This window comes from Nematostella vectensis, chromosome 9, assembly GCF_932526225.1.
Source record: "Nematostella vectensis chromosome 9, jaNemVect1.1, whole genome shotgun sequence".
Taxonomy (NCBI): Eukaryota; Metazoa; Cnidaria; class Anthozoa; order Actiniaria; family Edwardsiidae; genus Nematostella; species Nematostella vectensis.
The window spans coordinates 10,598,714-10,612,644 of NC_064042.1; the positions used below are offsets into that span (position 1 = coordinate 10,598,714).

General features: G+C 42.0%; 3 protein-coding genes across 5 annotated transcripts in view; 2 read left to right on the plus strand and 1 right to left on the minus strand.

Annotated features, from left to right (window-relative positions):
• LOC116605640 overlaps positions 1-13,931 on the minus strand; it is a 48,996-nt gene that overhangs the window by 15,447 nt on the left and 19,618 nt on the right. The window contains exon 3 of one of the 2 annotated variants that reach the window (XM_048732007.1): positions 547-1,790. The gene's annotated coding sequence lies outside the window, so the exon portion shown is untranslated. Of the gene's footprint in view, positions 1-546; positions 1,791-5,581; positions 5,664-13,931 lie in introns of those variants that run through there. The other variant, XM_048732008.1, reaches the window with a different exon arrangement.
• LOC5499745 (proline-, glutamic acid- and leucine-rich protein 1-like) overlaps positions 1-13,931 on the plus strand; it is a 33,003-nt gene that overhangs the window by 11,347 nt on the left and 7,725 nt on the right. The window contains exons 11-12 of the mRNA XM_048732004.1: positions 12,349-12,552; positions 13,080-13,865. Of these exons, the coding sequence (XP_048587961.1) occupies positions 12,349-12,552; positions 13,080-13,865 (990 nt within the window). The remainder of the gene's footprint in view (positions 1-12,348; positions 12,553-13,079; positions 13,866-13,931) is intronic.
• Positions 1,789-5,008, plus strand: LOC125572131. Of its 2 annotated transcripts, none has more exons than XM_048732011.1 (2): positions 1,789-2,003; positions 2,634-5,008. In XM_048732011.1, exons 1-2 carry the CDS (start codon positions 1,961-1,963, stop codon positions 4,076-4,078), a joined length of 1,488 nt encoding a protein of 495 aa, XP_048587968.1. In that variant the 5' UTR covers positions 1,789-1,960; the 3' UTR covers positions 4,079-5,008. The 2 variants fall into 2 exon arrangements, with proteins under 2 accessions (XP_048587968.1, XP_048587969.1); XM_048732012.1 differs by lacking the exon at positions 1,789-2,003 and adding an exon at positions 2,332-2,447.

Sequence of the window (13,931 nt, forward strand, 5' to 3'; positions counted from 1 at the left end):
AAATCGCGCTTAAACTGAATGCAAAGCAGCGCGGTAAAAAATGATTAAATTTCATAACGAAATTAAAATCAATTACGCGCGTGCCACATAATAATCTTGAAAACGTTGGGTCGTAGCGCCTCTTTCTGCGAACCCCTAGAAAATACCATTTCTAATTGAAAGGCCTATTTTCTCTCAGATTACGATTGAGTCCTGAAATCGAAATCACCTAAAACTGTATGTTTCTTTTTTGTGCGTAGTTATAATTACAAACCGCTTTACCGTTCGATAATGGGGCTCCGGTTTCAGGAGTATAAAATTTGCCAAAACTACAGTCTATTTAAGCATCATTATAACGCTGTGTTCCTACAGTAATAAGGCTATGTTTTGCAAATGTAGTAGACCATTTAGAGTTTAACAGGGAAATTTCGCTCTGTGCGGCTCGATCGGGTTCACACTAGGCCTTCCATATAAAAATTGGCGGGAACAAAATGTTAGGATTGTTTGCGTTAAAATACGAGAGTTTTACAAACTTTGACAAGCAAGATGTAAAAATATATATCTTACCTCGTGAATAGCGAAATCCGGTGGTTATTATGAGGGACAATGTCGCTAAAAATTCGTTTTGTTCACTGCAACTACACAAGCTTGTGTAGTTGATTTGAATAACGGCGGGAAAGACATAAGGCAGATTCATTACCAGGCTCTTGCCGTCCAGGACTAAACAATGACTATCACATTAACTATTACTATAAAATCAGGGTCTTTAACAACAAAAAGCTTTGAACCTTCTCGGACTGAGAAACATTTAGATGGATAAAATTTGGTTAATCTTTGCATACACTGCCCCGAACTGTCGATGCGACTGTCACAGTGTCACAAACGAGTGTTAGCCTTGTCCCCTTTCTATTGGCTGAGGGGCTTATTCGTTAATGATGTCACTTCTGACACGAAGCCTGGCAAAACACTCGAAAGCGGCAAACCGACTAGCCTGCGTGCATCCGGTTTCAAAAAGAATTTTGAAACCGGTTCACTGCTAGCAGAGGCCTCTTTCCTTTTTATTTTTCCAGGCCAGCGAAATACAAAGAAACGAGGCCTCTGCTAGCAGGGAATGAAACCGGATACACGCAGGCTAAAAATCGACTTGTCTATGGGCTTATATATTGGAGCAAAGTTGAGTCGTCTCCAGGGAGAGGAAGGGGGGGGCTGTTCAGGGTAAAAGTGATAGGGAAGAACACTTTCTTGTCCTTTCTTGCCCAATTTACAAAGTACTTAGAAATACTCTTTCCCAAAAACTAAATAGGCATTTCCCAAACTTTACAGATTTAATAGCTCCAAAAAAAACATCATGGTTTGGAGTGATAACTCAACAGCAATGAACCATGGCCATATTCTTTTGCTCGTTCAGTTTCTGTACGATCCAGCATTTTTTTATACAAGCGATGAAATGAAAGAATATGGCCATGGTGATGTTGATGTTATCAGTCTAGTGGAGAAGCCTCATGTTTACATCATTGGGAGATGTGGCTCTTCTGAAGCAGAGAAGCTGTGTTACATAGAAACAAGAGTAGAATGCTTGATGGACATGGGACACAAATGTTCCACTTCAACAGGTAGAGAGGTAAATGACATTATGCGCTTCTTCCATGGTGATGGCCCCGAACAGCAGTTTGAGAGTGGAGAGCAGAAAGGTGGTAATGCTGGCTGCAGTGCTTGCAGTGGTGACACAAGAAAGTATTCTAATTTAACATATTGTTTCCGGCGTCCAGAGCTCTCACTTGCAGATCGCAAGGCGAAAGTGCTTGCAGGCCCTGCAGGAAAAAATTAAAGAAATGCTGGAGTTAAGCCCTTCCATAATTTAAAGATAAAGGAGCTGGAGGTGGAATGCAGGGCCAGGGGCATAGCAGACTTCGGCTGCAGGAAGAGCCTTCAGGACAATCTAAGTCAAGAGCTTGGGGGAATTCAACGTGTACCGGCCTTAATGTTTCCTCACCAAGAGAAAGAGCTAGAAGAAATCAACATAGGTATGGAAAATAACTTTAACATTTCACATAGGATGGAGCTAGAAAAATGATAAAAAGGGGGGTTTGATGTGGAATGGGGGAATTTGTATTGAGTAGCAAGCAAATCAGATCACAATATTTACAATGCTATGCAAATTGACTTTTACATTAACACATAAAGTGGACACCAATGTTCACATCATTATAGCAAATATTGAATAAGATTGAAATTATTTATCTTACACTTTACCTTTGTTTCAGGATTCTACGAAGTTCTTCCAACTGAACCACTACATGATGTCAAGGAACACATCTCAAACATAGTTGAAGAACTGCCGCTGCACCTAGAAAAACAAGAAAAACAAGAATTTGAAAGGGTAAAAGCTACTGTCACTGGCACTAAAGACAAGCTAAGAGGCACAGACATGAGGCATCTATGCGCTGTTCTTGGAAAGCAAATGAGAGGTAAGTTACACATTGTACTTAAAGGAAACACAATCAAGATCAAGTTAAAATAATTGCATGTTAGCTAAATTATGACAGCAAACCTGCAAATTTTTTATTAAACATTAATTATTAGAGAGTTGACAATAACAGAAAAAGTAGCGGATAAAGTAAATTTACTCAAAATGGTTTTGTTTTATTTGACAGGTGTCATGTCTGAGAAACCACAAACAGTCTTTGATACTCTAACAGAAGTGTCAAGACTATTGTATAGCCACCCAAGCAAAAGATGTCCAAGAGATATTTTGCGTCTCCACAACCAGAGCTTCCTTCATGCCATGACTTTGAAAGAGGTTATCAAGGAAACAAAGTCCTTGACCGATCGAAAGCTGTATGGGCGCTACTTCCACTCTCTTGTTGTCCATTCCCCAATCCAGTCGAGACTGGTCAGTGGTCGATCTGTAAATACTGAACAGCAGGAGCGCCACTTTAACACCTTCTCTGCAATAGCAGAAAATACCTCGAGCAGACGTCCTGGTGAAATAATCACACCCGGCCTAGTTCGTATGCAGGCTGAACTAAAGCTAGCTGACCAACACAGAAACACCTTGAGTGAACAAGTATCCAAAATCAACAGTATTGCCAAGTCATCATCTGCACTATCCAACTCAATCATTCCAAACAGATATATTCTTCGACACCCTAATGATTGTCAGGCTCACCTGGAGCGCATCTCAGATTTTCTTTTGTGTGGAGAGGGTGTATGGTGGAGGCAAGTTGCTAGTGGTGTGGAGTTTTTTGATGGCCCCCAAGAGTTAGGTTCAAGGACAGCTGGTCCACCACTTCATCACTTTAGATCACAGACAATAAAATCAGAAAGAAGTTATCTACAAGAGTGCTGGGACAAGTGCTTGACCAATGATATTCCAATTCCACACTACAAAGTCAAGATATATGATGATGATGGTGATTTAAAAGTGAGCAAGCTCACTGGGTTTTTTAATGATGATGATAAAGAGGAAGAGGAGGAAGACAGAGCAGAGGAGTGTGAAGAAACTGAAGCTCACATAATAAGCATGCAAGAGGAAGTGAATGATGATGAAACTGAAGAGGAGGCAGACATGAAGGGATATGATGAAGACATTGTAGACCTTCAGCCCCAGGATGAAGAAGAAGTAATTGAAGAGAAATTAGATGACCTGCAGACACAGTGCCACATAAACACCGGCTCACATGAGGCAATTCATCAGTCCCCACCTGAACAGCCTGTCCCTCACAACCAGTCTGTTAGTCAAGCTCAATCATCTTTTACTTCAAAATCAACTTTGGCTAATAATGTTCTCAAATGCATCCCAAGTGATTCTCATGCTGTGAGAACTCTGGACAAGGCTAGGACACAATTGAGAGAGCATCCCTTTGATAAGGATATCCAAAGGAAATACGAAACCACACTGGCTAAAATCAAAACAACAGTGCTCTCAGCTCATTCCCAGCTCAAAGAAGAAGTAATGCGCTGGGAAAAAACGTTCTTCCTTCGAAAATGCACTGAACCCACATCAGATGACATTTCTGAAGACCCCAAAATAAGTAAAGTCAAGCAAAAATTATATCTTTGTCGCAAACTACTAAAGCACTGGAAAATCACTGCTTAAAATTGTGAGCTTACATTTTTGTGACTTTTTGTAAATAATATATCTGTCTGACATAAATCAATGCTTTTATCGCGGCTATGTTTTTATAATTTCACGACAAACAGAACATGTCACGATTAAAGCATGTAATTTTATTTGAGCTTACTTAATAGTCCTCAGATAAGAATGTAATATAGATTATTTTATTACAAAATTATAGAGTTTAGATGAGCCTTCCATCGGGAAAATGCTACATTTTTAATAAAAATGACGGCTCGTCTAATAAATATAGATTTAGAATTCCCTCAGCGATAAATTATGTTATTTGCTCTACATAACTAGTATTGTTATATTTGAGGAGCTTGATAAATGGTACGGATAAAAAGGGAACTTACCTCTTGAACTTTAATTCGGGTCTACACCGGTTCCCCGTCTTTCTTTCCCTAAAGAAGTAGCTTCCGCTTCACAAAAAAGCTTTCATGTACGAATTATGCGAACAACACGGTGACGGGCACACACAGTACCAATGTTCCGCTGACCATGTATAACGATGGCGCACATCTTAGGTATCGTATGACGCAAAGGTCAATCGCTGACAGGAAAGGCGATCAATTTACTTATTCCCTCTACAGAGAGAGGTGCTTTCTCTACGGGATTTGATTGGTCATTAGAGTATGCCGATCTTCCGATCTTGAGATTGTGATTGGTCGGGTTTATAGGAGGTGGGCCTGGGAGAGAGTACCATGGTGCATATAAACCGTGAATCTCCAAAAGCAATCAGTTTGGCTCCCGCGAGGGAGCTGGAAGGGTCCCGACACAAGCAAAGAAGACTAAAACAAAGAAAAACTACAGTGATTCTCATGCTGTGAGAACTCTGGACAAGGCTAGGACACAATTGAGAGAGCATCCCTTTGATAAGGATATCCAAAGGAAATACGAAACCACACTGGCTAAAATCAAAACAACAGTGCTCTCAGCTCATTCCCAGCTCAAAGAAGAAGTAATGCGCTGGGAAAAAACGTTCTTCCTTCGAAAATGCACTGAACCCACATCAGATGACATTTCTGAAGACCCCAAAATAAGTAAAGTCAAGCAAAAATTATTTCTTTGTCGCAAACTACTAAAGCACTGGAAAATCACTGCTTAAAATTGTGAGCTTACATTTCTGTGACTTTTTGTAAATAATATATCTGTCTGACATAAATCAATGCTTTTATCGCGGCTATGTTTTTATAATTTCACGACAAACAGAACATGTCACGATTAAAGCCTTTAATTTTATTTAAGCTTACTTAATAGTCCTCAGATAAGAATGTAATATAGATTATTTTATCACAAAATTATAGAGTTTAGAGGAGCCTTCCAACGGGAAAATGCTACATTTTTAATAAAAATGACGGCTCGTCTCATAAATATAGATTTAGAATTCCCTCAGCGATAAATTATGTTGTTTGCTCTACATAACTAGTATTGTTATGATATTTGAGGAGCTTGATAAATGGTACGGATAAAAAGGGAACTTACCTCTTGAACTTTAATTCGGGTCTCCACCGGTTCCCCGTCTTTCTTTCCCTAAAGAAGTAGCTTCCGCTTCACAAAAAGCTTTCATGTACGAATTATGCGAACAACACGGTGACGGGCACACACAGTACCAATGTTCCGCTGACCATGTATAACGATGGCGCACATCTTAGGTATCGTATGACTATGAGATTGTGATTGGTCGGGTTTATAGGAGGTGGGCCTGGGGAAGAGTACCATGGTGCATATAAACCGTGAATCTCCAAAAGCAATCAGTTTGGCTCCCGCGAGGGAGCTAAAAGGGTCTCGACTCAAGCAAAGAAGACAAAAACAAAGAAAAACTACAGTGGGATTATTAAGACGCCCACATGAAAAAAGTAAGAACATTTCTTCAGTAACAATGCGCAGGAAAGAGCCAACGGAGCATGATGAAGAAGACACATGCGCACAATATCCCATCCAGGAAACAGGCGGGAAAGAGCCAACGGAAGATGACGAGCGAGACACATGCCCACAATATCCCATCCAAGAAACAGGCGGGAAAGAGCCAACGGAGCATGATGAAGGAGACACATGCCCACAATATCCCATCCAAGAAACAGGCGGGAAGGAGCAAACGGCGCATGATGAACGGCGCATCAAACGTTACGAGGAGGAGGAGGACGTCGTGATGGAGGAGGAGAGGAGAAGGAAGAGGACATGGAGCTGGACGTTGGGAAGGAGGACGTGATTCCGAAGAAGATGGAGACCCGAAAGTCATTGTTGTTTAGAGTACTGAAGATTAAGACCCGAAAGTCATTGTTGTATAGAGTAGTGAAGATGAAGACCCGAAAGTCATTGTCGTATAGAGTAGTGAAGATGAAGACCCGAAAGTCATTGTCGTATAGAGTAGTGACGATGAGGGAGGTAACGAGGAAGACGATCCTGTGGCCGACATGGATGTGGTCGATACCTACAACCTAATGGAAGTGATTGACCATTTTGTGGCATCGGTGATCATTCAGGTTATAGAAAAAAAAAGTATGATGACTTCGACATGGAGTCCAATAGCGATGCGGAGTTATGGATGAACACCTTTTACAAAGCACCCGACGTATTGGGCAAATAGGATTTGGTCTTGGCTACAAACACTTGATACTACTTATCCAAGGGCATTGGAGAAGTTATATTAAGGATCAAAATGATGATGTCATCGAAAGGGCGTTGCCAGGATTGTTGAGGGACCAGGAGACATCAAGTTAAGGGGTAACTCCCCTCACCCTAAAAAGAGACGTCATAGTTTTAAAAGCCTTTTATTATTAAAACATTTTGTGATAAGTTTTCAAAAGACGTTATGAAAAAATCATCATTAAATTGTTTTTTATTGTGAAAAGTAAATGATGCCCACATTGAAGGGGAGCTCCCCTACCATCCAGGCTTCAACTCGCAAGAGTTCCCTTATGGCGTGAGCACAAGGACTTTATAAATAGCAATTAAAAAAGAAATGAACAGTGCTTTTAGTAGGGATTTTTAATAGTATTTTTTACTGCAATAAATGGCTAATTGCATTTAATTGGTAATGATTTCTCCACTTTCCTTAGTTACCCTGCTAACAGAGGCTTTTCCCTAGCGTTTCCCGGTTGTGCTTGTATTCGCGATTCTTGCTATTCTCGTTGTTTTGATCGTTTAAACGGACAACGCGAAATCCCGGAAACGCGAATCGGCAATTAAATTGTTAAAAACAAAGAGAAAGAAAAGCTCTGCTTGCTAATGGATTTGCCTAGAAATTTTGCTCGTCCCTCATGTTCCAAGAAATTACCGCCAAACTCAACAAGGTATATTATAGCAAGCTCTTTCATGACTTCGCGGTGAGTTTTGCTATGAGGGCATTCACTTCAGTGATGTGGCCAAATTAATAAAAGCGTCGATATCTAGTATCTAGGTGAGTGGTAATCAAGCGGTAATCAAGCCTATCGGACGTGTTCAATTCTATTCCGATTCAAATGTGATTTTGCCATCTTTTCACTATGGCAATGGCTCTCCAACTACCCATAACTATTCTTGCCATCGTACTTAATGTACTGGACAGCTCAGTCAGCGAGGTTTGTTCGTCTGAGGCGTTATTCGCGATACCCGGAGTTCAAGGTAACTTGGAGTTTAAAGCCAGTTCATTCAAAGTCAATCAGCCAAGAAGCTCTGCATTTGCATTCATTAATTCACTGTCAAGGCAGCGTCACGGCCGAATGCTTGGCCCTGTTTTGAACGATTCTACGTCGCCTCGCATTTCATTGATCCTTATAATTATGGCAAATGACTGTTCAACGATGAACCCGGGCCCCGTTAAAGATCCTTGTGGCATCTGTCAAAAGCCAACTAGATCGAACCAAAGAGCGATTCAGTGTGACGAGTGCGACATGTGGTATCATACGAAGTGTATTGCCATGACGGCTCAATCTTATGACAGATTGGGTAGTGACTCCCAGCTTGCGTGGCTGTGCAATAAATGCCTTTTCCCAAACTTCTCGACGACGTTCCTGTTAAACGAAATGGATCTTTGTCACGAAAACCGCTTTAAAAGTCTCTCATCTGATTCAACAATAAGCAGCGACCCGGGATCACCTTTGTTTACGTCTAGCCCTTCAAGATTCCATGATCCCCAAGGGAACCGAGTCAAGATAACACGGAGAAAGTTAAAGATCCTCTCTCTTAACTGTAACGGGCTAAAAAGCCCGGCCAAAAAGTCGCAGTTTCAATCTCTTGTCGCACTGCATGACCCGGACGTTATTCTCGGCTGCGAATCAAAGATAAACGCTATTATTCCCACTTATTCAATCTTTCCTGAAAATTATGAAGTATATCGGAGAGATAGGACGGCTTCCGGTGGAGGTGTTTTTATAGCTGTTCGCAACGATCTGACTGCAGTGGAAGAACGGGGTCTCGACGTCGATGGGGCCGAAATGATAACAGCATCTATCCATCTCGCAAAGCGGAAGAAACTTTTTCTAACTAGTTTCTATCACCCCCCAACCGACCAGGAGGGACTCGGTCTGTTAGACGACTACTTATGCAAACTGTTCACCAAATACCAGCAGTGCCCTAATGCAATCATAGGGGGTGACTTTAACTGCTCGGGTATTGAATGGTCAAGCGGCGAGGCTGTACTCACTCCACCTGTTCACAGCTGGGACCTCGCCCTTATTGCGTTGGCGGAAAAATATGGATTATCACAGCATGTTAAGTCTCCAACTCGATATGATAGCTTCTTGGACCTTGCATTCTCGTCTAAACCTGGCCTTGTTAATGCATGTCATGTTACGTCGGGTCTAAGTGATCACAGCGCGGTTTTATTTGAAGTTGACCTTGCTCCAAAATACATCCCCAAGCCCCCACGTAAGATTTATCTTTACCATAAAGCGGACATGGCTGCGTTAAAAGAACACATCGCATCCTTCCATAGGGACTATGCTGCATCGCACATGGAAAGATCCGTGGAGGAAAATTGGAATGCTATCTCAACTTGCATTAGTGATGCTATGGAGAGGTTTATTCCATCCAAGACTTCGAAAACAAAGCGACACCTCCCCTGGATAGGCGCGCCCATCAAAAAATTGATGCGCAAACGCGACCGCGCCTTCAAAAAGTCCAAATGGACTGGGAAGGAAAAAGACCATGTGAACTATAAACGCCTAAGGAACATTGTAAGCAACAGCATCAAGGAATCACACAATAACTACGTGAGCGAGATTATGAAGGGGATTGACCTTGAATCTGATGAACCTAGGCCGAACGGAGTGAAGAGGGCGTGGTCATATCTGAAACTCTTACGCTCAGAGTCACTAGGGATACCCACTCTATTCTGGGAGGGACGGGTTTGCGCGAATGACAAATGTAAAGCTGAGGCGCTAAGGGCACAGTATGACAGTGTATTCACCCAGGAAGATAATCTTAATGTTCCCACTCTCGGCGCGTCCCCTCACCAAGACATCAAAGACATCTCCTTCTCTGTTAACGGCGTTAGAGTACAACTCGATAACATCCGTGTAGACAAGGCGTGTGGCCCAGATGCCGTCCCAGCCAGAGTCCTGAAGGAGGCTGCAACAGAACTCGCACCTATCCTTACATTACTGTTCGAGCAGTCGATGAAGGATGGCGCACTCCCTACTGTGTGGAAGGACGCGAACATATCAGCCATTTATAAGAAGGGTCTAAGATCTGACCCACAGAACTATCGCCCAGTATCTTTAACATCCTTGGTCTCCAAACTGATGGAACACATTGTCTCAAAACACATAATGTGTCACCTGTCCGCAAACAACATCATTACTCAGCTACAGCATGGTTTCCTGAAAGGCCTCTCTTGCTCCACCCAACTAATATCTGTTATTCATGATTGGTCGTCGGTCCTGAACGACCATGGGCAAGTTGACGTGGTATTTCTTGATTTCGCCAAGGCGTTCGATTCAGTCCCTCACGAACGCCTACTGATCAAGGCCGAGTTCTATGGAATCAGAGGAAGACTCTTACTGTGGTTAAGGCACTTTCTTACCAACAGAAGACAGCGAGTGGTCGTGAACGGGGCCTCTTCTACCTGGTCCCCTGTGCTATCAGGCGTGCCTCAGGGCACGGTCTTAGGACCGATATTATTCCTGCTCTTCATAAACGACCTGCCATCTGGCATCAAATCACACGTGAAACTGTTTGCCGACGACAGCGTCCTATACCGCCCAATTAAGAGCCTTGATGACCACCACGCCCTACAGCAAGATCTTCACCACCTTGAACGATGGGCAGAACAGTGGCAGATGAAGTTTGCGCCCAAAAAATGTTACGTCATGACTATCACTTTAAAACGCGACAAGTCCCAGTTCCCATACCATTTGTGTGGAACCACACTGGAGGGGGTTAGCGTTCAAAAATACCTTGGAGTCCACATTTCTACATCTCTCAATTGGTCAAAGCACACGGAGGAAGTCAAGAAGAAGGCTAACGCAGTATTGGGTATCCTACAAAGAAATTTATCTTCCTGCCCAGTTGCGGTTAAAGAGCAAGCCTACAAGGCGCTGGTACGGCCACTGGTGGAGTACGGGACGGAAGCATGGAGCCCCCACACTAAGAAGGACATTCAAAAAGTTGAATCTGTACAACGCCGCGCTGCCAGATTTGTGTGCAACGACTACGGAAGGCATAGCAGCGTCACGAATATGCTGACACACCTAGGATGGCACCAGCTAGAACTTAGGCGAACAGTATTCGACTCTGTCATGTTTTATAAGATCCACCACGGGCTAGTAAAAATCGATTTCCCGAGTGATGTAATTCGCAAACCTGGTTCCTACGCAACCAGGTCAAGCGTCAGGAACACATGCCAACTTACACTCCCGCCTCCCAGTATAAACCAATTCAAATACTCCTTCTTTTCAAGAACTATCCCCGTTTGGAACTCTCTGCCCCAACAAATGCTAGACCTCAGCTCTGTCGATGAATTTAAGATAGCCGTCACTGGCGAGCTGGCCCGGCAATGATTTAGTTGCCATACTACCCATGTACATGTCGTATTGTTATCTCATCATCTTATCGAATTGTTACGTTTATTTATTTATTTATTCATTCATTTATTGTTTCTTTTGTTTTATTTATTATTTATTTATTATCAACCGTAGTATGTGCATGGGTAGTTGGTACGCTGCCCCTCATTGCCGGATTAGCTCGCTAGTGGCAATTATTGTATTTAAAGGTAAAGGTTATACTCGATCATAACCGTCGACCCATCTCCCCCTTTCGACCTTATTTTCAGATAAGTATTTATACGACGTTCAAACAAATGTCTATCAAAGAATAAAGTGGATTCTCTGAGTTGTATGCACACGTGTTTCGCTCTTGACAGATTGCAAAAGAAAGCCCTCACCAGTGGCCGCTTTGAGATTGAAAGATGTATAAAACGATTTTTATAAGGCACGTTAGGATATTTTCTGTGTTCTTTTTGTTAGTGAATTCGTTGTGTGTAGGTTTAAAAAGGTCCCTAAGATTTTTAGTGCTGGAATTTTTATGCTTCGTTGTTATGTTACATTTTATGTACATTATTGGATGAAATTATTCCCGATTCAGTTTATTTAGTATAGTCCCAATTCAAATGATGCTTACTGCTTTTTCTTCAGAAGTTTATGTCAGATATTTTAATCTGCTATCTTAGTTTTCACTTGATCAATCCTCAATCTTTGATCCCCTGTCAGATGTGTCATATGCCCTATTCATCCCCCAAAGCATCACCAGAGATGTAGCTGGCCTCGAAATATGGGTGGGGGGGGGGGGCACGATACAGGAACGTATACAACAAATATTGGGGTCACAGCCTTAGTTGTGCCTTAGTCGTGATGTCAGGGCCATTGCCAGTATGAGGCGAAGCAAGGCACTTGCCTTCTTTGTGATTCAGAAAAAGAAAGCCCATCAAAATAGGCTTAGGCTTATCTTTGGCTTTATTGCCTTAAAGCCGCATTGTCACCAGTTTACTTCCGGAGGTCCGACGGAAACCTCAACCGTTAATAGACAAAAGAATCTATTAAAATCCGAGATATTAAACAGGCCATCCGCTCTAAATTATCAATCACATCCTCAAAGAAACTTCCAATAAACACACTGTTTTTAATATTTTGAAATATTTTTCGCGTTTTCCGTTAAAAATCATCGGATATTGTTACGCAATCGACCGGAAGTAAACTGATGACAATGCGGCTTCAATTACTAAGCATATGGCTATTTGACCAATCCTATATTATCTGTCTTTCTTTTTCCAGGATCTTCAATCAGCAGTTCTGTCACTCATCCTACAGTGTCAATCTACCTACCCACTCCCCCCTCCCTACTCAGATGTGGTGTGCCGGCAGGGTCTGTACCGGGGCCTCCTAGCATGCCTCATCTGTCGCCCACCCGGTGCCCCCTCCATTATTCACTGTGCAGTTCAATGCTTCACGTGTGGGATGCAGGATCCAAGTCTTCAGGTAATATTGTCAATAAAACATGACGCTTATGTAAAAAAATATATATATATACATATAAATGAATGACAGTTTTTATGACTTCACCTCCTCTTCTCATATCTACTCATTTTCAGTGAATTATTCATAACATCACTTCCGCCTCATATATATATATATATATATACTCCCTTTACTACTGCTTACTGGACTATACCCGTACAAATCCGTGTGTATACACGCACGTATATTGTGAAATCCGTGTTTATACACGTACTTATATTTATGATTTTATACTATCCACACTGAAATTCAATATTTGTCACATATTTTGCTATAAATGTTTCTCGGTTTTAACGATTTTTTTCTTTGATGTTGAGGGTTCCGATATAACTATTTCATATTTAATCCCTTACCATATCCTTAAACTGTGACTTGAAAAAATAAAACAATTAAATGCCCTGAATTAATGACTTAGTATGGTGTTTACTTTTTTGGAAATAATATTCATCCATTATAATATATTATATTATTTTATTATCGTGCTGCAGATTTCATGCTATTGTCGCGAAGCGTTGACCGTGACTACCGCCCTGATGCACCCGGCTGTCCCCACGCTAGGAGAGACGTTCCAACTTGTCAAGTTACAATCAGCTTTTCACTTTACAAGCTCCATAGAAAGGCCACCACTTCACGCGAATGATGAGCTAAGCCGAGAGAGCCAGAAGTCATTGGTAGTCAGCGGTGAGAGTATTAGCACCATGCGCTCTGATGATCAAGAACCCAGGATGAACGAGACCAGTCCTTCAGACGTGCCAACTCGCGGGAACATTGTCGGTGTTGATAGCAGTACTTCGCAAACAGGCAACCTTGTAGATGCATCACGACGACAAATGGATAGCTGCACAACCTCAGAGTCGAAGCCCATGGAGACGACAACTACAAATGATGTCAGGAAATCAAGTAAAATGGTGTACCCAGAAGATCAATTCTCGGACCCCAAGCATGCACCCAAATCTATCGCCACAGAAACCAGGAGTACAGTCGAAACGCTAGATCATTTGTTGTCAAATTCCAAGGGTAACTCTGTTAAAAAAATTAGTAATTACGGAGAAATGAGTAAAACCAAGAACATGCCCTCAAGTTTATCGAATGGAAGCGAAAATGTCGTGAAGAAAGTGCCAGATGTTCCCCCGCCAAAGAAAACTCGTTATGAGGAGACAAGTCCTGAGCTCAAAAATACAACGCAAGGGTCAGAAAGAATGGTCACCGGTGAAGTTCGTGTGAATAAGAGTGCGGCCGCAGCAACGAATGCAGAGGCTTCTACTGTGGATATGGTATGTACCATTTCTTTTTGCTGTTAGTGTTTTCATATGAATCCAGATTACAGTAAGAGAGATAAC